This window comes from Meleagris gallopavo, chromosome 7 (genome assembly GCF_000146605.3).
Source record: "Meleagris gallopavo isolate NT-WF06-2002-E0010 breed Aviagen turkey brand Nicholas breeding stock chromosome 7, Turkey_5.1, whole genome shotgun sequence".
Lineage (NCBI taxonomy): Eukaryota > Metazoa > Chordata > Aves > Galliformes > Phasianidae > Meleagris > Meleagris gallopavo.
The window spans coordinates 4,165,852-4,187,983 of NC_015017.2; the positions used below are offsets into that span (position 1 = coordinate 4,165,852).

At 42.0% G+C, this 22,132-nt stretch overlaps 1 protein-coding gene across 4 annotated transcripts in view; it reads left to right on the forward strand.

Annotated features, from left to right (window-relative positions):
* Positions 1-22,132, forward strand: part of ERBB4 (erb-b2 receptor tyrosine kinase 4) — a 322,379-nt gene that overhangs the window by 237,763 nt on the left and 62,484 nt on the right. For all 4 annotated transcript variants that reach the window (XM_031554101.1, XM_031554102.1, XM_031554103.1 and 1 more), the window contains one exon: positions 4,757-4,942. In XM_031554101.1, coding sequence (XP_031409961.1) covers positions 4,757-4,942 — 186 coding nt within the window. The remainder of the gene's footprint in view (positions 1-4,756; positions 4,943-22,132) is intronic.

Sequence of the window (22,132 nt, forward strand, 5' to 3'; positions counted from 1 at the left end):
TCTCCATGAAATTTGTTTGGATCTCCATAAATGACTGATATTTCTGTTCCAGTGTCCAGTAATGCCATAACTCTCTGAATATTTTTTCGGGACCAATAAATCATAACATCCCCCGTCATGCCATGAACTGTGCTAGGGCTAATTCTTTTGCTTCCGATGGCTCAGGCATCGTGGCCCTAGACACTTGAGGTGGCTTTTTTTTCCTATTAGGAACAATCAAGTCTTCTGGGTTCCATGTTGTTGTTGTTGGTATTCTCTCTATAATTCTTACCCTTGGTTTCTTAGGGTAGTTTTGAAATTTTTGATTGTCCTTTAGCTGTCTCCAAAGCTGGAGAAGAACATGGTTGGGCTGGCGGTCAATCTTAGCAAATTGGACCCCAGCTCGAGTTAGGTCATTAAACATTTGTTTTCGGGAAACCCTTATGGGTCCTGATCGAGGAGCTTGAGTAGCCGGCATCTTGGTTTTAGTCACCGGCAGGACCTCAGCTGCTTCTAACATCCGAATGTTGCACCTAGTCCGCAGGCGTTCTGTCTCCTCCAGATCAGCTACTATCTGAGCAGCCTGCTGAACTACGGCTTCCGAGGTTTCCAGAGGGTTTAATATCAAAACTAAGGTCCCATATAGGTGAGAAGGGGCCTGTTGTAAAATTAAATCTCGCATGCCCGCCAAGAACTTGATCATATTTGGGCTATCATACAAGTCTTCATATATTGCTTCTCCCATACCTAACTCACGAATGTAATTTTGAAAGTTCTCCATGGAGGACCACAGTCCTATGTTTAATGGAATATCTGTTTTATTTGGCCAGACCATCTGGCATGCTGCCATTACCCAGTCTATTATTGAATGGCTTTCATTGGTATACTGGATGGCAGAGTATAGTCTCTGCCTGACAGCAGGGTGTAACATTACAGTGGCCAGCTTTGCCACTTCTGGCCCATTAACCGTAACACTTTCAGCCCCTGAATCCCATGACCTGAGCAGCCATGCAGGTATACTCTCTCTCGGCCTCTGCCAAAATCGCTGCACCATGTCCATTAATTCAGTTGGAGTGTATGGCCTGGCTGTCACATGCAAATGTGTTTTGGCAGGGGGCCATTGGTCAGGAGGCACCCCTGCTGGTCTATCTTGTACCTTTTTGTTTTTTGAGTTAAAATAGGACAGAGTTCCAGGGGATCCGCCCTAAGTGGAACCTCTAGATTTGACTTGGAACTCCTGCTTTCCTGTTGAACCAGGTCCGCTACTCTAGAAGTATGACTATCATCTATTGAAATACTATGGACCTGACCTAGAGACTATAAAATTGGTTTTTTCCCCATTAATACATTAAGTTCTTGTTCCAATTTGTCAATACGAGCTTTTAGTAGCTGATTTTCGCTTTTTAAGTTATCTGATCTTGTCTCAGCTTGATTTAAAACAATTAACAGTGGCTATGCCACTGTGGTTGCAGCTAATTGCCTTTCTTTCGTAGTTAAGGTATCTCTGTCTAGTCCCTGGAAGTGTTCTGTTATGCTTACTGGTGAAGTATGCCCCAAAGTACGCAGGGGACCCCATTTCTCAATTATAGTGGCTAGTTGATAATAAGGAGATCCCAGAAACCCTGGGATCTGCCCAGGGATCATTTTATCTGGGAGAATGGTGTTCTCCCCCTTGACCCATTTATAGAAACTCCATAAGAAAGACATGATGTAAAGTAGATTTGGCCTGCCTGGCTCACCAGTTGTATAATCAATAGACATAGTGATGGCATATGTACATCCAGGAGCTTGGCTAATATAATTGTTATATTAGAGTAATGAGAAAAAGTCACTCACCCTATCCTGGGCTTGCAAGATGAACTCCAGTAGAGCAGACCTCCAAAGAGATCCTTCCCCACTGGCAGTCAGCTCTTAAATGGGTCTAGGAGAGGTGGAGTCAGGCTCCACCCCTTCTTGCAGCACAGGTGAATTGCCTTCACCTGTGCTCCCGTGGCTGACTCATTGCTTGCCTCAGGTGATTAATCAGAGGTTCAAGCCATGATTCAGCAGCCCCATACACTGCAGCCCTTTACTGTGTGAACCAATGATTAGCAGCCCCATACAGCGTGTAAGAGCGCGCAAACGCATGTAAAAGTGTGTAAAAGCATGTAAGGGTGTGCAAACACTTGCAAGAGCATGTAAGGGCATGCAAACACGTGTAAGAGTGTGCAAGAGTGTGCAAGCATGTGTAAGGGTGTGCAAATGTGTGTAAGAGTGTGCAAGAGCATGCAAACACGTGTAAGGGCATGCAAATGTGTGTAAGGGTGTGCAAACATGTGTAAAGACATGCAAACGCGTGCAAGAACATGTAAGGGCATGCAAACGCATACAAGAGCATGCAAGCACGTGTAAGGGTGTGCAAACGCATTCAAGAGTGTTTAAGAGCATGCAAACGCATGTAAGAGTGTGTAAGGGCGTGCAAACACGTGTAAGAGCATGCAAGAGCATGTAAGAGTGTGCAAGAGTGCACAAACATGTGTAAAGGCATGCAAACGCGTGCAAGACCGTGTAAGGGCATGCAAACACATGTAAGAGCGTGCAAGCGCGTGTAAGGGCATGCAAACACATGCAAGAGTGTGTAAGGGCGTGCAAACGCGTGTAAGAGCATGTAAGGGTGTGCAAATGCGTGCAAGTGTGTGTAAGGGCATGCAAATGCGTGTAAGAGCGTGTAAGGGCGTGCAAACAAAATTGTTGTTCTTCAGTTTCTATTGATTTGTTTTGGGGTATTTTTTGGCAAGAGTACTTAGAAGGCTAGGAAACCCAAGATTTTTAGCCTTTGGCCCTGCTTACCAAACTCTCAGGTGTGCGTGCGCTCGTCTGGAGCAGTAAAATGTGCTCTCAGCTTGCTGTGCTTGGGGCAGCAGGCCTGTGGGACTTGTTTGGAATGGGGAACATGTTTCTCTTGCACTGGCTCAGTATGTGTAGGATTGATGTGGCACTGGAAGATGACACTGGTACTGAGCTGTAGGTGTGTTAGTGGTACTGCAGTGCACCTTCTTCTGTACTAACAATATATTTTTCTGGCACCGTTGCCCAAAAGCTATTGGAAGGGTATATGCTTCCCGTAACATCAGGATGAGACAAATGATACTGCATGCTTTTGTTACTGTACAGAAGTGTCTTTCCTTTGAACTCACTCTTATAGATGGCAAGTAGCTGGAGACTAATGGAGCACATGCTTCAAAGCTTTCCATCTGGTCCCTTAGTAAGCAAAAACAATATATCGTTTGTGTTCTAATCAGTCCTCGTTACAGAACAAAGTACTCCCACTGCAAGTTCTGGAAAAGCTCTTAACTTCACTTGGTAAGAGGGAGGGCAACAAGTACTATCTCCCTATGCATCTGCAGGGAAAAATGGAGTGCTGTATAAATAAAGGGGAAGAAAATGAAACAAAGTAATTTTTGCTCTCCAAAAATTGATAATGCATCAGTCAACATAAATTTTCTGATGACAGCAGAGGAGACTAAAAATCCTTCAAAGAGACGCCAGTCATATTATTTGAATAGGAGAAAACTACATTTTAATTGGAGCAAATGTTCGTAAATGATGATTCCTTATCTCACTTAGATTGGAATCTCCCTCAGAGCCCCTCCTCCAGTCATCCCATCGCATAGCCCCTGTCAATTTACATATTTTTTTCACGTAAGTTTCAGAAAGAAGAAAGGGGGAGATATTCCCCCTAATGGAGGCCATCTGTTCTTTTCTTGTTTGGGGGGAGGGAACCTACAATTAGTGTCTAGTTCTTTGATTTTGACAAAAAAAAAAAGGGAAAGAAAGGGAAGTATTATGCAAATAGTCTGCAATTTGGTTTCAAGTATTCTTTGTACTATGATGAGCCATTTTCTTTAGTACAAACTCTGCCTACTTGCCAGGACTTTCTCCCCTTAATACAGGGAAGAAAAAAAAAGACTTCAGGGGATGCTATGTTCCTCTGATGCCAAATTTTTATCATTTCTTTCTTTCTGTCTTTCTTTGGCACTATTATAGCTGTTACATTGTCAAAAGAATGTCGGATAGGTTTTCTGGAGAAAGAGAACCAAAATAGCTTTACAAAGCTGCAGCTTCATCTCGCTTTTCATTGTTCCATTGCCATGATGGAGTAGTCTTGAAATGAAGGACTCAGCTCACTGAATGAGGGAGAAAAGCTTTCTCTTTGCATTTTTTGAGTGCCAGTTGCTTGTGATGACAGCGTTACCTGTGCAAACAGACGTGCCAGGTGTCTTGTTGTTTTTTTTAGTAAGGAATTCTTGTGCTGTTTGTCTGTGGCATTTTAGGACTGCATACTATAGCCAACATTGAGTATTTCTGGTTAGGTATAATGCTTAAGCCTGTAAAATACCAAGCATAAGATTTCTGATTCACTAAACCATACTAGCACCACTTGATCAAAGATTGTACCAGAGAAGACTTGAACTGGGGGCTTTACTACAGATGAGTGGTGTAGTTTGGTTGCCGATGAGATGGAAAAATACATTCAAGAAAGAAAGAAGTTTCTGTTTCTATTTTTTAAAGAGACTTTTTGGCACACATCAGACGCGTCACACATCTTTGGTTCTGGGGCTATGTAACAGGATGGGAAGGGAAGATAAGGCAGTGCAGGATATCTGATCTGAGCCTTCACAGCGTCTGTGTGGATAGTCGGACCCTCATTGCTTGGGGCTCGTTACATCTAACATCACACTGAATTTTGCCAGTCCTTAGGCATACTGGAGTAACTGGGTCACTTCTTTTGTTTCAGGAAGCTCTCATCATGGCCAGCATGGATCACCCACACCTGGTGAGACTCCTGGGTGTCTGCTTGAGCCCGACCATCCAGCTTGTCACTCAGCTGATGCCTCATGGCTGCCTGCTGGATTATGTTCATGAACATAAGGACAATATTGGCTCCCAGCTTCTGCTAAACTGGTGTGTCCAAATAGCAAAGGTATGTAGTTGATGCTGTTCTTCTTTTTTTTTTCATTTTCATGACTAACAATAGTATTGCTTCTTTTTGTGTGTGCATTTTTCGGAAGTGTTTCTGTTTTCAGGAAGGTTGGGTAGTCTTGGAAATATGTACTGTTTCGTCTGCCTTCGTGTCTTCTGGATTATTCATTAATATGGAAAGCAATGTTTTTCTTGGCTGTTGTTCCATCCCAGTAGTAAAAGGGACATTTGAGGAAAAAAGGGTGTGGGAGGAAGCTCCCTGTATGGTTTCCAGGGCACAGGAATATGTTTCAGCCTCTTCTGATGTCGATTGCTTATAGATACTGATTTAAAATGATTGTGTTTTCAACCTTCCTCAAGTTGCATTGCTGGTTATATTCTGATATGCCATCAGTTGTCTACCCTCCACACTACTTAGAAGTTAATTACTCGCTTTATGTTAGTCCTTTGGTAACATCTGTGGTTCTGCTGCTCAAGACCTATCACAATGGCTGAGGCTGGAGGGTCTTCTCACTTGCCTTTGTAGAATGGGAAAGCTCAGGCTGGACCCTGCTTTGCCTGCTGTGTTGTAATGCTCTAAGCTTTCCAGGGGAGTTTTAGGAGCAAGAATTAAGCCCTTACTGTGCTGTTACAGGCTGCTTCAGCTGAGGTAGAGAAGCAGAACCAGTCATAAAACCAGTCCCAGTGTGATCCTTGCACTGTGATTGTGCGTTCTTATGTTTAGATTCTCAGTGCTATAGTAAGAAGTTACTGACAAGAAGTTGCAAAAGGTGATGGGATCCAGGAGTGTAGAAGGCCATGATTTTTATCAGTTTACAAGGATCTTTTGTGCACTCAGAATTGAGTGCAGTGATGCTACAGTGAATGAGAACCTGGGACCCACTATTAATTAAGAATTACTTAAAATTTAGTAATTTTTTTAGATTATTTTGGTGAGAATTGCTTGATCCACATGAACGTATGCTACATGTTGCTCTGGTTTATTAAATCTGCAACCTTAAGTGGATTTATATCCATTAAGGAATCTTAAGTTGAACTTCTAATATTGGAGAGGAACCTGGAGATCGAGCAGCTGTTTTGTTGGACAGAAAGGCAGCCATCCAGTAAACTACTTTTAAATACTTGGTTTTTTTATAAAAGGAAGAAGAAAAGAAGGGCAAGAAGTTTTGTTCAGGTGGAAGAAAGAGTTGGAGGTTCATTATTAATAGGGGTTTTTATTTTTATTTATTTATTTATTTTTACATCCACTGGCAAATCGGTCTGGAGATGACAGTAAATGAAATGTTCATAATGCTCGATATAGGGATTGAGGCTTAAATGTAGTCTGCAGCTGACTTCTAAACCTTTTGGAGTTTGGTTGGGGGGGAAGGGAGAGAGTAATTCAGGAAGAAGGAAACAAACTGAGATAACTTAATAGAAGCAAAAAATACAATTTACATTCTGATACTGCAGCATTTTGTAGGTGCATTTTACCTATAATTCTGCTGTACTGTAGTGTGTTTAATCAATGGATATACAGATGGTGTGTATATATATACATATCCAGGAGCTTGGCTAATATAATTTAGATTAGAGAAATGAGAGAAAGTCACTCACCCTGTCCTGGGCTCATGAGATGAACTCCTGATGAAGCTGATCTCCAGAGAGATCTTTCCCCACTGGCAGTCAGCTCTTAAATGGGTCTAGGAGAGGTGGAGCCAGGCTCCACTCCTTCCTGCAGCACAGGTGAATTGCCTTCACCTGTGCTCCCGTGGCTGACTCATTGCTTGCCTCAGGTGATCAATCAAAGGTTCAGGCCGTGATTTAGCAGCCCCATAGAGTAGTGGTAAAGCAGCCAGTTACACAGTATATTGGAACACAGTGATGAGAATTGCCTGTATCTGACTTGCAAGAACAGATCGAGGGCTGTTATTAGAACAAGGAGGGTAGAGGAAGAAAATTCATATTCCTGTTTGAGTCCTTTCTTGCGGCAGAACCTCCTTCGCATCTGTTTTCCACTCACTTGATTGATAGTGGCCATTATTGTTTATTTCAAAACATTTACCCTGTGCTGTATGTGAAAAGATAATCCACCTTTCCATTTGTGGATGCGTATGTCCATTGACTCATTACTCTAAAAGCTGTGCATATTTTTCTCTGGGCTTGATTTGGACAAGACGAGGGGAAGTGGCTTTAAAGGTTTAGGTTAGATGTTAGGAGTTTTTTGCTCAAAGTGAGGTGAGGTGCTGGAGCAGGTTGCCCAGTGAGACTGCTGGGTGGGATCCTGGGCAGCCTGATCTACTGGATGGCAACACTGCCTATGGCAAGGGAAGTTCGAACTGGATGATCTTTAAGGTCTTATCCAACCTAAGTCATTCTGTGACTATCTAGAGCTGAGCACAGTGGTCTTGAACAAGTGCCCATGTGTCAGTACCCATGGCAGAAGTTGTTAGTACTGGACCATCATAGTTTGGTTTTGATATTTTTTTTCCCTTGATTTCTTAATAAATGTCTCTTTTCCTTCTGTTATTTTTACTGCGCTGGTCGGTACTGGGCATGAAGAGAATCAGTATCTATCGTAGAGGATGTTCTGCACTTTGCTGCTTTTGCATGAATCTCAGTGGTATTTGGTAGGAAAGGCTCATTAGTGCTGACAGGGTCACTCCTTGCAGACCATGGTGCAATTGTATTGCAAAAGTAGACTCAAAGAATTAAAATATTCCTCTGTCTTTATTTTCTTTTTTGATGACCTTAAGTTACAGTTGGTGGTGAAAATCTTCCTCATCTTTATGCGTAGGTTGAACATAATTATTATATAGGAATCTTTCAGTGAAGGGAGGAAAGATGTAGGAATGTGCACAGAACGTTTCACAGAGTTCTCTGCATTGCACTGCACTTTCTGAAGGGAGATTGTAATGTGAATAGGGGCTACAGGACATGTACTAAAAGCTTTTTCAGAAGTGATGGGGAGAACGATCTTTGAGATCACCAGGCAAGGATTCCCTTTATCTCAGAAAGTGGAGCAATGGGGGAGTAGTAATGTTTGTTTTCCACTCATCTATCACATTTAGCAGTGACTAGGAATCAGTCTGCAGCCTGTGAATAGGGAAGATTCAATTTGCCTACGGATAGAGCAGTCTCTAGAGGATGAATGCAAAAGGTGGCACTTGCAATGATCCCAAGGTGCTGCTCACCAAGAGAAAGGTCTGTGTGTCCCATGTACCTGTATCCACTGTGATCACATCCTGTCCTCCATCACATGGCTTGAAAATGCATCTGTATCTTGCTTTTCTAGACTTGTGGGAGCAATTGGTTGCATCTTCCTGCAAGCTACCTAAAATGTGATTAGCATCGTAATAGGAAGCAAAAGATCAGATATCTCCCAGTCTCCCTGACAGACCACCTGGTATCTATCCTTGGTTAGAAACCTCTGCATCTCCTCATTTTATGGTGGGAATTTTTCTCAGCCAAGAGTAAGACTGAAGGAGTTGGAAAAGCCTTGGATCTGAGGTTCAGACTGGTTTTTGTGAATCATTTAAAATCAAGTTGCTGCTGCAGTACAGTTTCTCCCTGCTGCGCTCTTCTCCATCTGCCAATGTGCAGACTTTTATTTATTGAAGCCATTGCTTCAGAGTTCACTTGTTCTGCCAGACTGTTCATTTCCATATGTCTCTCATTCTGTAAAACTGGATGCAAAAATTAGTTAGGTGCTGTGCTTGGTTGCCAACCTGCATATGGCTCTGGAGATCGTTTCTGAAGGTTGACGACAGGGCAGTTATTAAGTATTATCTACTGGCAATTGAGAAGAAAGCTTGGATGATTTTTCTTCTTGCTTATCCAGATTGTGTTGAATTTATTCTGACTGTTATATCATTGCAGGGTAATTGTGCCCTCTTACCAGAAGCTTGAGCTTCTTACGTTATGGATGAAAGTTACAAAAATAGAGTAGCCCCCAAGCATTCTGCGTAAATCATGGTTGTTAGACAGCAGCTGTGTCTAGGGGGGTTCTTCCCTTCTGCTTTGCAGATACACAAGGCGTCTCCTTGTGTTTTGTTTGCTTGGGTAGTGTCTTGCTTAGGAATTGAATGTTTAACCTTTTAGCTCAGGCTTTGGCTGAGCTTAACTCAGTGACTTTACGTGGAGTTTGACATCCAGGAAAGAAGTAAGTTGTCTTTGCATATCAGGATGCTCCCTAGAGCTGGGGGTCAGATTGACTATCTTGGTGGCCTTGGGTACAGAAGGATGCAGTAATGCTTCATGAGCAGCCATAGTATTGACTGATTGTGAGTCTGATTGAGAACCGATTGAGGATCTAATCTCATAAGGTTAGCAAATTCTCAATAGATACACTGGATAGCAAGTTTAGCTGGTGCCCCTGGTTCAGTCCCATCTTCTCCTTTGGACACCCAGACGTTGTTTTGATGTTCTGAACTGTTGTAATTTATTCACATCATCTCAGAATGATAATGAGGTAAAGCAAAGGTAGGTTGGATACAGTGCAATGTAATGGAAAGGAAATCAAGTACTCAAGGAGATTACTTTTTATATCTTTTCAATATAGAAGGATTCTCAAATTACTTTAACCAAAGCACTGCATCAGTTATCCAGGTATACAGGAAAACAGTTTGAAAACACTGTAGGAAAGAAAAGGGGAGAGTTGTAATGATGCTTCTGAGGGGAAATGCAGTTGTATGTCTTTGTGTTTGGTGCATGTTATTCCAGAACATTTGTACTCATTGCTCTCTTCAAGGATTTTCTGCCAGCAGTGCAGATCTGCAGCTGGGAGCCTACAGGAGCCGTCCACACACAGACTCTTGCAGAGCTGTCACACCACCTCTTTCTGCCATTGGTTCTCTCCCCCTTTAACCAGGTCACATTACAGACCTCCACGGCCTTCTGCTTTCCTCCTGGCAAGAAGGATAGCCTGTCTGCTCCTGAAGCCTATTTCCACACTAGGCTTTTAGAAGGGCGTATTTTATTATTGCCCAGGGCAGTGCTCCTCAGCTGGATGTAAATTTGCAAGCTTTGTGAAATTCAAAGGCTCTATGCTGATTTACGCAATTGAGAAGCTGACCCAGAAGCTGGTAGAGCACTCACCTCACATCCGACATTAAACTAGTTCCGCTCCACAGGGTGAGAGAGGCCCTGAACAGAGGAGAGCTGGAGGCAAAAGAGGCCCACTCGGCTGCACCGTGAGGAGCAGAGCCTTTTTTCTCCATCACGACATGATGGATGAAGACTGACTTGCTAGAGACAGCTTTTGTTATTCTCCTGCAGATGGGATGAAAGATAGACAGAAGCCATGTGAAGTGGGAGGCAGCAGGGATGCCTGGACAGGTTGGAAAGAGGTGGAGGATAGTGGCTGCAGTTCAAGGTCCTTCTTCTTCATTAAGGAAGCCTCCCCTACAGCTCAGCGACTATTCCATCACCGAGAGAACACAGAGCTTAATGACAGTCATCTATCAGCTGTCCACATCTTAAGCTTCAAGATGACTCTATTCCCAGAGCTCTGTGCCATGACAAGGCTAATTGTTTAATTATAATGCTATACCAACCACTCCTGACGTGCTCACACTGGCAAGGACTGGGGCTAAGGGCTGTGATAATTATCACTGCAAGCAAGTCCATTAGCATAAATGTAGTTTACTAATGGGGCTGCTCTGTTAAGAAGTACGGTGTATAGGAGAGTAGGATCTAAACCAAGGGCTATGAAATTAAAGCCATATTGAAACAAGGCGTTAATTGCATGGAAGACCAAAATCAAAATAGGTAGGGAAAGTATCTCTTTACTCTCCCGAATTCCTTAGAGCAGTTTTCTCTCCTTATTCCTATTCATTGTGACTGTTCTGTGCTTTGCTGGAAAGTTTGGGTGCCCACAGATGGCAGCTTGAAATTAAGGACTTTTCTTCAAATGTTCCTGAGAGCTGGCCCTGAATGAGGGAGTGCCACCAAGGCTCAGAGGGGAATTACCCAACCCTGCCCATGTGCAGGACCTTTGTTGGTACCATTCTGGGTGGCCTACCAGGTTGGAAAGGTTCATACCAAGTTGAGAAACCTTTGTGACAAAATTTACCTTTACATAGGTATTCTGAATCCTCTAACTGTTAGAAGGTGGGTGACAGATTGCTTTCCTTCTGTGGCCAACTGGAATGCTTTGTGGTTTTGTGTGAGACTGAATAAGTTCCAGTCCTCCACGAAAGGCAGGGAATGAACATTAGGACCTGGGTCCTTGTATGTGACCACCGTGCTCAGATTGATGTGGGCGCACTGTGTGCAGGCAAGGCTGCTGCACCAAGACGTGGGATCAGGGTGGGCAGCTCTCCCTGTGGCTGCTTCACAATCTTTCTGGAAATAATTCACCTAATAAATCAGGGAATTGGATTCCATTGAAAATAATTACAGCATCTCTATGCTTTAATTGCATGTTTCATTGGCCATTCCTCCTTTTCCCACATGGTTAGTACATATTTATGGAGAATTTCCTGCAGTTTCATCCCTCCCCAGTTTTCGACTAGTCATTTAGTTTGGAGTATTGAACAGTTTTTAAATTCTTTTAGTCACTTGTAAAATGTTTTCTAGCCCACCTGCTTGCTAGCAGGTTCATTGTGAAAAGCCTTAAGATAAAGGAGCGCACAACAAAATTCACTAACTTAAATGTAGAGCATGTTTTCTTCCTCTCTCTCATTCTGCTCACCAACCTCACTATTGTTCTTTCCTTCCTTTTTGTTGTTTTTCTGTTTCCCTTGTTTCTACAGTTTTGTGTCAGCCTCTTTTTTCCTCATTTCTTTAGTGCCACCATTTCTCCCTCCTTCTCTGGCTGCCCAGCTCCCTTTAGCTGGTAGCCACTCAGTGCTCAGAAACCAGCACAGGAGCATCATGCCTGCCATCAGTTCCATCACTTCATCTCTTCTTACTAGGTTTGGAGAGGACCTCGATTTCGTTTCTTTCACAGTAAAAACTTTTGGTTGTGAGGGTTTTAATACTGGCTAACTGATGACTACAGCTTGGTTATTTGAGTCTGGAAGGGTTGGTTATTTGAATCTGCAAGGGTTGGTTATTTGAGTCGGGAAGGGTATACTGGAACCACAGAAGTAAAAATGTGACACGCATAAAAATTATAAGATGTTTTTTGTAGGTTTGTGCTTGGACCCTTGATTCTCTACAGCCATACTACCTACTGTAATAATGTTGATATGATGTTATTTGGGATTTTATGGTTGTGTGTGCATATATGTATGTATGTATATATATATTTATTTGGTCAATAGCTCTAGAGATAGCTAAGTTGGGTGGAATGACTCAACCTCTGAAGGTGACGGAGTCTCTGTACTGACTACAGAGGGTGTCTAGAAGACATGCGTAGGCTAACCTTGCAGCTCTCTGACAGCTTAATTTAAGGGGGAGAAATGTTGGAGGGTGGGGATAATGACAGGAACACTCAGGGAGTGTGGGATAAAGCAGGTAGTGGAGCGCTAAGCTTACTGCTAATACAAGGGCTGTTGGATTTCTTTCCTGTTGTGTTGGTGAGCTGTGCCTTGCTGTACTGCATAGGGGCCTGTGAGGAGGGATGCTGTCTTGATTTTGGTCTGGGAAGGTTTTTTAAGGAGTAGCAGTCATCCTTTCTCTAGTTCTATTCTGACTCATTGATGACTTCCTTCTCCCCCAGAATTCCCATGTTCCCAAAAGCCCTTCCACAATTCATGGTTGTTAGAAAAACAGCCATTTACAAATCGCATCAGCCATTGCAGAGGCACAGAAATGGGCAATTTATTGTACAGAGATAGACAATTTATTGTTTCATTAAATGAAATGTACACTTAGCACTGACGTTTATAGGGTTTCTGATATTGGGGGCCTGACAGCTGCAGGCTATGAAAGCCCAGCAGCTTTGCCTGCACAGACCAGTGCTCTCATCAAGTACGCTCGGCTCCACTGGGGAAAGAAAAGTGCCATTAGATTTTTCCTAGCAGTCCCCAACAGATTGGCTAGGGAAAGCATTATTGAAAACCACTCCTAAATCAGTTTCAAGATATTATAGGAGAACCTACTAGGGTCTGTCAGGATTTCCATTATAAACTCATATTTTTTGGGTTTATAACTCGACCATAAAATTCTTCTCTGCACTGTGACTTGGCATAAAATGTCTCAGCCCAAAGCATTTATTTTCTTACTATTATTTTAAAAATATATGTATTTGGCTATTTTTAAGTTGCTGGAGTTGAGAAACAAAAGCTGGGTCTCTTTCTCTACATACCCATAAATTAAAAAGTATTTCTCCCCTAGTAAATACCTTTCTTTCAATATTGTACTTTATAGGGTAAATTATCCTGTATGGATAGGCACAAAAAATGGATGGCTAAGGCATTTATGCTGAAAGTCAAGACTCGCCCTCCCCCATTTTACAAAGTGGCATAGCACACATGTGCCCCACAAAAATGGTAACCCATTCCTCAAACCGCTTAAGAGCCTTCAGGAAACTCCACGAGGCCATCTGGAGAAGGCTGTGGGGCTCTGAAGCGTGTGTCCACATTTGAATTAAGCTTAGTATTCATGAGCTACATTTTGAAGTTCTCCTTTGCAAGCCAGTGCTGGGGCATAAATCCAGCAGCCTCTGTACAAGGAGGAGCTGGCGTGTTGAATGGGAAGGGAGAGATTCTCTGAAGAAGCCATGCCATGCGAGGGCTGCATTCTAGAAATGTGCAGTCAAGCAGATGTCTCTTAGCAGAAGAGCTCCTGTCCATGTCAGAAACTTACACGTGTATTACAAAAACAGAGCTGCCCACGGACCAAGTGGGATCTGGGAGGAGCAGTGGACTGAGGCCTGTTGTCTTCCAGCCCAGTGGGACTCGCTGTGTCAGAGCCTCATGAGGTACAAGAACAGCCATCATTTGATATCCTTTCACAATATCCTGCCAAGGCACATCTCAAACCATAAATGAGTCCCAGCGATAGTATCTTAGGCTCCTTCCATCCCAAAGTTACATGGAAACCCTGAGGGAGGACTTGGCCCTTGGGACATGACAGTGAGCAGAGCAGTAGCATTGCACAGCACTACTGATGGGCACAGGGCTGGGGTGCTGTGTGATCTGTGGGTGTCTCTGTGCAGTGCAGAAGGCCAAGGTTGGTCTGTTTATTGAAATGTGAGAGGGGAGGAGGGCATTTCCAAGCAGCTGCTGGGCAGGCTTTCAGGTGCTGTGCCAACCCTCAAACCCACAGGGTCATCTGGCAGTCAGGTGTCATTAGTCAACACTCTCCCTTTTTCCCACTTCCCATCTGTTGCTGTCTAGCCTGTTTGTGCAAATTAGCTCTCAGTATGCAGCAGTTCTCACTCTTGTTGGGTTTTCTTTCTTTGCCCTGTGACCCTCGTGGTTCCTCAGATTTTCCCTTGTCTGCACAGCAGACTAAAATCCATGCTGCTTTTGTTTTTGTTTACTAGAAGTCTGTGTTAGCAAAGAGTCACAGCACATCGTATTCCTTACTGTGCACGATTTAAACGTACAGTCCTGCAGCACTCTGCTGTCTTCTGATAGAAAATGGGGGTTATGCGTACCCCACCTAGGAAAGTCTTTTTTTTTTTTTTTTTATTTAAATGTTTTGACCAGCATTTTCCAGGAGCCTATACATATTACTAAAATGCTACACTTAGGAATTTGCTTTTGTGTTTTTGTTCAAGTTTCCTTGCTCTTTATGGTGAATTTATTCACTTAGGGTCTTCTCTGCAGCACTGTCTGCCCTTCAGTACTCATAAACAACTGTAAATTGCATGGTGTATCCAGTGGGGAGAACGCTGAAATGTGAGCTATCTGAAATGGACTTGAAAAGGCATGGAGAACCTGAATTTCCATGTGCTCAGGAATGCAGATAGTTGAAGAGCGAGTAGTTATGGATGGAGGAGTTTGGCATTGCATAAAGCCAGCAATAAATCTAAAATACATTGGGCGGGTCAGTTCTCATAGAGACGGGATGTGTTGACATCAGTGCATAAAGCTCTGACTACCCCTTAAAAAAAATCAAATGGCAATAAATGCAGTGGTTTGGGGATATACAGTTCATTGCATGAGAGGAGATGAAACTTTTGTGTGTACTGAGTTTAACTAGCTGAGTTTCTCTGCTGAGTGTTAGCTATAAATGTAGCATGGTTAAATACCCAGGAGGAAAACAAGAGTGTAAGGCGAAGGACAGCAGTGGCATGAGAATGAATGAGCCTTACCTGGCTATGAATAAATTTAGAGCGGAGATTAGAGGAAGGTTATTAAGTGCTGTAGTGGTAGGGTTCTCAAACCTGCTGGTAGAAACAATGGGGACAAAATAATGAATGACTTTTAAGATAGAGCTTGATCAGTTCATAAAGCAGATTTGGATGGAATAGTACGGTTGCTTTCAGGGGGCTGAGCTTGCTGACAGTCTCGCTTTTCAGTTCCATGTTTTGAAGCTGAGTAACCAGACAAGAATGAGCAATGAAAAGCAGCACTGCCATGCTTTGCTCAGGCCTGAGATGTGGAACTTCTCTGAACGTAAAGATTGAGTTGTGTTTTGCACTTTGGATTGTTTCCTGTTATTCTGTTTCTTGCTTACTCACCTTATACATTCTTAATTCAAATTAAATCAGATTCTGATTCCATTAGCTGAACTGAATAATGCATTACTCGGAGTTTTCTCTGAAATTAGCAAGTCTGTTTGTGCAGGGATGATGCTGTTCTTGTGAGTAAACGCCTCAGAATCCATCTCCTGTGTGTTCAGCCTGATTCACCCTAAGAAAAACAATGCAGTTTTCACTTCTGCTCTCCTTTTTTCCACTTTGCCTTGAGCTTGCTATCAGTAATTCATGCTATGTATACAATAGGTGGAAAATAGTTGTCATTGAGTTATTTAATGAAGAGTTCATTGCTTTTAAACACAACTGTTCTAGTTTGTGTTGGAGACTAATGACCCACAGCGTTTCTTTTGCAAAACTTCTGGTTCAAGGAACAAAGATTGAAAAGAGAGTACCTTTGATTTTGGCTTTATTGAAAAATGCTGCCTTATAGTTTGGAGCTCACTGTCTCAGACAATATTTTATTGAAGACAGTGTGTATTCCACTCTGTCCTCCTAGTCTTTTCTGTTGTGTTTTCCAGCTCTTTTATTTCTCGTAAGATGTTCAGTCCTACACGTTCTCATTCAATGCCAGTACTTGCAGAAAAATGACTCATATTGTGTCTGCCACGGTTCTTACCTCCCTCCCATTATGGATTCTTTTCTACTCTGCATCTTACAAGTACACCTTGTTACCTCCTCCCCTGTAATCATTCCAGTTTTTTCTTTCTTGACTTTCTTTCCCGTATGCTGTTCTGCCTTTTTAAGAGTAGACTGTTAATAATGGTGTTATGTTCTGTTCAGTTCTGTGTCTCTTGAACTAAGAGACTCAAAATAATTATTTATACATCTCATTTCAAAACCACGAATGTCACAGAGAAAGGAAATTTAATCACTGAAATGGTGGAAAGCCTCCACTTTGACAGCTCTATACAGATATTATGTTGTGATTGTTTTGCTTTTTCTCCCCGGCCGAGGTAAGCATTGATTTAATTTGTAAGGTTTTTTTAATAGGAAATTGCAAATGTGTTTGCAGTCATCACTACAGTCAACAAAACAACACATCCCTTGTTCGAATTGAGTCCTGCGCTGGTGAGGCAGATCAGCTTAGAGCAGATAAAGAGGAAAGTACTGCAGATTCCTCAGTACCTCGCACAGATTTGGTCTCTTTGCTTGGTTGTGCTTAGGTTCCGAGTGGTAGTTAGTTTTGGACATCTGTCTGCTGTGGGGTAGAATGTCAAAGAGGCCAGCAGCTGGGATCTGGGTATTTTTTTCCGTGCATGTTAAGTGAGCTGCTTTTTCTTAAAACCTGCTTCTTGTACACAGAAGAAGACTAGAAGTAGAAGAGCATGAGCAGCAAGGAATGTCTTGTGCCTGTGCACTGCACAGACGTGATGTAGAGCAAATTCTAACTTGAAATCTGAGATTCCTAACATGATGGAGCCTTGTGAGTCTCTGCTCAGGTACAAGGCAGGCATTGTGAGATCTGCAGCCTCGTCAGACTCATCCACATTACAAAAGCTGATAGTTGGACAGTAACTGTGTACTTATTCAAAAAGTGCCAACTCTTGTTGTTCTGACCTAATTCGCCAGAGCTTCCTTTGATTAGTATGTACTAGTGAAACAGTAAGCTCTGGTTTGGTGTGTGAGCTAAACCATTTTACGTCATTCCTATTTAGTCTTTACCTGATCACATTTTATTTCAGTTTTCTCTGTGTTTTAACTGATCACGAGGTGACAGGTTTTAGAAGGTTTTTTTTTGTCTTTATGGAAAACTTATCTCTGCTGTTGTAATACAGTCCTTTCACACACAAAGAGGAAATGATAGTACATACCAACAGCCTGCCTTTGCTTTGTCAGAGTTGTCTTTTATGCTAGAGAAGTATTCTTTGGCTTCTAATCTCAGTGCAAAATCCCAGTTCCAGAAGCAGAGCCAGTTCCTTCTTGTTTCCTTCCAGCAGGGCAGGTTGTTACCTCCAGGTGGTTATCTTTCATAATCAGCTCCCATCCTTCTCTCCCTCTTCTTCTGTATCCAAGTTCACAGCAGTTCCCTGACCCCCAACTTCCCTGCTTATTAGGTGAAGACTTGGGATCCCCTTCATAGGGTAAGGATTTAAACCGCTCTTCTGTGGTTTGAAGGACTGCCTTTGGCTTAGCACTCTTCTTTGCAGGGTGCATGACAGAGGTAAGTGATGCTCTGCCAGTGATTTCATGAAACACGCTTATTTTAGGATTAAATTGCAGAAAATGATAATAAATAAGCCATCTGTAAAGCAGGCTTTTGACCCTTTGTCTAATGCAGTCCTACACGAGACCCATTTTGTGTTCTCTCCCTCTCTTACAAGTGAGATATAAAGCCTCTTCTATGGGATAAAACCATGTCTGAGTGTTGGGCGCTGCTTTTTTAAGTAGCTTCATTGTTTTGTCCGGTTCAACTGGTGGTTTGTGCATTGTTTGACTTTGTTCGGAACTGTTTTGATTAGATTTCAAGGCTTTAGTTTGTCTGCTGCTTGAAAAGATTGGTGACAAACATATGAGGAAGCTTCTTTGTGATGGAGCTGGCCAATTACAGATTTTTCCTCACTTGAATAATAAGCAAGATTATACTCTTAAAAGCTCCCAAAATGTACTTAGCATATTCCATTGTGAAATAAACTCAAGGAAATTCATTTTAAATGCCTTCATCTCTTATTCTTACTTTCTTGCCTGGAAGGTATAATATGGTATGTCAAGTGTGGCGTGCCATAACACACTTGATTCTGACATGATACTTGAAGAACTTCTAAGGGCACTTTTGATTAGATCCTCCTTTGTTGCAACACAATCAGGGAGATGCTTTGATCAAAGCAAGCTTTTGTAATTTGCTTTAAGTAGCAGCTGCCTTTAATGCTTGTTAATATTTTTGTAGAAAGAAACTGATTAGTTATTATATTTTATTATTACTTGATATGACACTGTTTTCCATTGGGGTTAAGAGAGTAAAGGTGTCACTGCACAATAAAACAATACACAATTACTTGATGAAAAAGAGAAAAATACAATGTTAGAAGCTCTTAACCATGTGAAGGACTAATGCCAGCATTTAACAGCTAATATACTGCATGTCAGAATAGTTGTAATAATTAACTAAAAGCTATGTGCAGCATCCCAGAAAATCTGTTGCAGCTGTATTTCGGGAGAGGCTGAACGTGCCTAAGGCCACAGCACATTCAGCAAGCGTGCTGATCTAAGCATGTATTATGTGTGATCTGTACATGTGGGACATAGGGTTTTACCATATATGTGCTCCAGAGCACAGTTACTGATATTGTTGTCCACAAAAACCTGATGGACACCAGGGAGTCCAATTGTATGTGTGCAATAGATTTCAGGGTCTCTTAGTGTAGCTTACCTTCATATCCTCTTATAGCAAGCTCGTGTATGTGTGCATGCTTGTATTAGCAAAGTGTTAGACCTCTTGGTTTTTTTGCTTGGTAAAGAAGTTATGCATCACGTTCTTGAATTGACTTTCTTGATAAGATCTGATGTTCTCTTGATTGATACAATGAGTAGATCTCAGCTGGCAATCAGCAAAATGAGAAGCAAAAAACCAGGAACATTAGAGAGCACTTTGCTAAGTGCCAATGCACACTGACTACACGTGATATAGGAGCTGTACTAACTGTGCAGAGTGGCTTGCAACTGAAGAGTAAAGCAGACGAAGTCACCTGACCCTTACAGTAAAAATAACTCAGTTTTTGATTTCAGACTGTCTGTGTGCTGAACCAATTGGAAAGTGCTTTCTGGTTCTCATCATTTTCATGAATGAGAATCATTCCGTTCATCCGGGCTGCATACAGTGAAAAGAGATACTTTTAATCTTCCACGTGAACATGTTGAACAAATAAAGGTGAAAATCACAGAGCTAAAGCAGTGGGTGATAAAATGCCACTGATTCTTAGGCAGAAACCTTCTCTAGGCATTTGCTGATGTTGCTTCTTTATTGGCGCTTGTGTTTGCTGTTGATTCAGAAGGCAGAGTGATTCAAATGGGAGCAACTGTTTCTGTGTTAAAAGACAGATTTGAAAGGACTGGATTCTATTCCTGGCCTTTCCACTGACTTACTTGGTATGAGATTTAACACAGCAGTAAAACTATTTTCAGCAAGTTAACTTGAAGCCCATGATCAAGCAGAGCGTTCGGAGGTCTTCTCATGGAAGACACTCTTCAAGTAGCTGGTGGTTACTGCCTTTCACACTGGGAGAATTTCATGATGTTAGGCAGGGCAGAACTGCCACAGATGCGTTGATTTTATTTATGTGAACCTAAAGAAAAGTGGCTAGGTTCCATTTTTTTTCAGACATCATTCACCCTTGTTATTAACTTAAAGTATGTGAATTGACGTATCTTCAGAAATTTCCACCTGTCAACTGACAGACAGCAACCAACTGTATGTTCCAGCTTTCTTGCACAACAGAGTGAAGTGAGGTCAAATCAGAGCTGACACTCAGTAGTCTGAGATGTATTAGTGTTTGTATTAAAAGATGGGGGATATGAATAAAAGCCAGAATGCAATCTGTGTTGAATGTGCAATATTGTCATTTGCCTCAAGTATGTGTGGATATACTTTTATTTCCTTCTCATCCATTTGTTAAAACTTCATTCTCTCCTTACTCCCAGCAGGAACGTTATTTGGCAAAGTCAAAAGCCATGTGGGCCATTTATGATGCTCTCAAATACAGTGGGTAAGAATGATTAGGAACACAGATGCCTATCTGTGGGGTTGCACCATCTGATTTATACCTGTGGCTTTCCAGCTGCAGTTGACACAACAATACATCATCTGTCATCTATTGTTGGTTTATAAAGCCAAAGGAACGTACTTGCCACAAATGGATAGCAGCTATTCATAAGCAGACTACTTCATAATTGATAATGTAATCTTGTGGTGCCCTGAAGAGGGACTGCTAATGTGTGTGTTTTGAGTCCAGCAGCAAATGGGAGGTTTGTTAGGAACAGCAGGTATTTTAGCTTCAGCTGATCTGTAATACGCTTATTTTAACCCCCATAGTTTGTAATACCCAGTACAAGTTCAGTGATGAAAAACACATCTTTGTGTAGGTTTTTTTCTTCGTGTAGTTGCTAAAACAGAAACCCGGCTTATTGCCAAGCATGTTTCTCAATTCTCTTGGGAGGACAAAACAAGCCAAACCCAGAACAATCACCAAAGAAAAGAAAAGATGTCCTTTTATTTTGAACATCAGCAGTCTCCAGGAGAGTCACACCTTTACTTAGCCATAAAATGACTGGTGAGCTTGCTTCAAGGATGCTGATGTGCTTGGGTAGCACATAGAGCTTGATGGCACTTCTCTTCATTCTAGTTAGCAATCAGAGGAAAACTTAATCTGAATGTTGATATATCTGAAGCTTTCCCCACTTCATGAAGCAGCTTTTCCTGGCCAGCTAGAATCCTTAATGGTGTGTGGGCTTAAGTATGGTGATTTAATAGCCAGACAGAAATATAAGAGTGCAGGTAAATACCATTTAATTAAATCTGCATCCATGTACTGAAGTCTCTGCAGAGCAAGTTCGTTTCGTCATCCATCACCTTACTGATGCACATTTATTTTGTCATTTGGAAAGACTTCTCCGATAATATCACAGTTAAGGAATGAGTTTTGATATTGAGCTAGCCGTAGTGGAAACTGGTGAAAGGCATGTTCAACCATTTCATTTGTTAGTCTAGCATGCTATTTCAAAGCAGGGTTACAGATGGCTTTCCAGTGTGCCACTTCCAATTAGATTCAGTGCGATTCAGACTTCAGTCTCTTGGCTTGTATTGTCATAGAAACTTGAACTGGAATTACATCCCCATATACCCCACAGGGACTAGTATCTTTCCTGTAGTTACTGACTGTATTAATGTTGCCTAAGTGTATCATTGCTGGCCATTGGCGTGTGTAGGTGGTGTTGGTGAGTTAGGGATACTTCTACACAATTGTTAGAATTTCAACAACAGTTCAGTGCCTCAGTAGCTTAAACTTCTGTGTAAACCTTAGCCTGGAGGGACAGAGAATGTGGCAGCTGCTAGTATAAGCTAAGCTTGTTTGCCAGAGCTCACTTCTCTTTGACATTCCTAAATGCTGCTTTGTTATATTGACGAAGCCACTTGTTTCAGTTCTGGTTTATTTAAAGCAGGCTTCCTTTATTAGAAATAACAGAAACGCAAGTGAGTGTTGTTTTACATAGAAACTGCACATACTAAGCTGTTTATTTGGGACCTGCTTGGTAGTGACGCATCAAAACACAGGTAACTCTCAGCAGTTCATGGAGAAGCTTGTATAAATGCAGCTGTATGTGTGACCAGCTTTCTCCGTGTTTAGGACCAGCCAGGGGCTGCTTTATGGTTTGAGCCAACATAACTAAAAGTAATAGCAGCAATTAGTTAACACACAGAACTGGTGAAAAGCATTTTCTTAGCTAGGCAACGATGTGTGTGTTATCTCTGGTGCCTTCTATTTTTTAATTAATCCATTATGTGATCTCTAGTGCTGTCTTTTTTTAATTTATTAATGAATTTGTCCCTTGTCCTCCTCCTAGAGTAGTAATCATCCTTGATTGTTGCTAGGGCTCTTGTTGGGGATGCGTTCCTGGGAAATC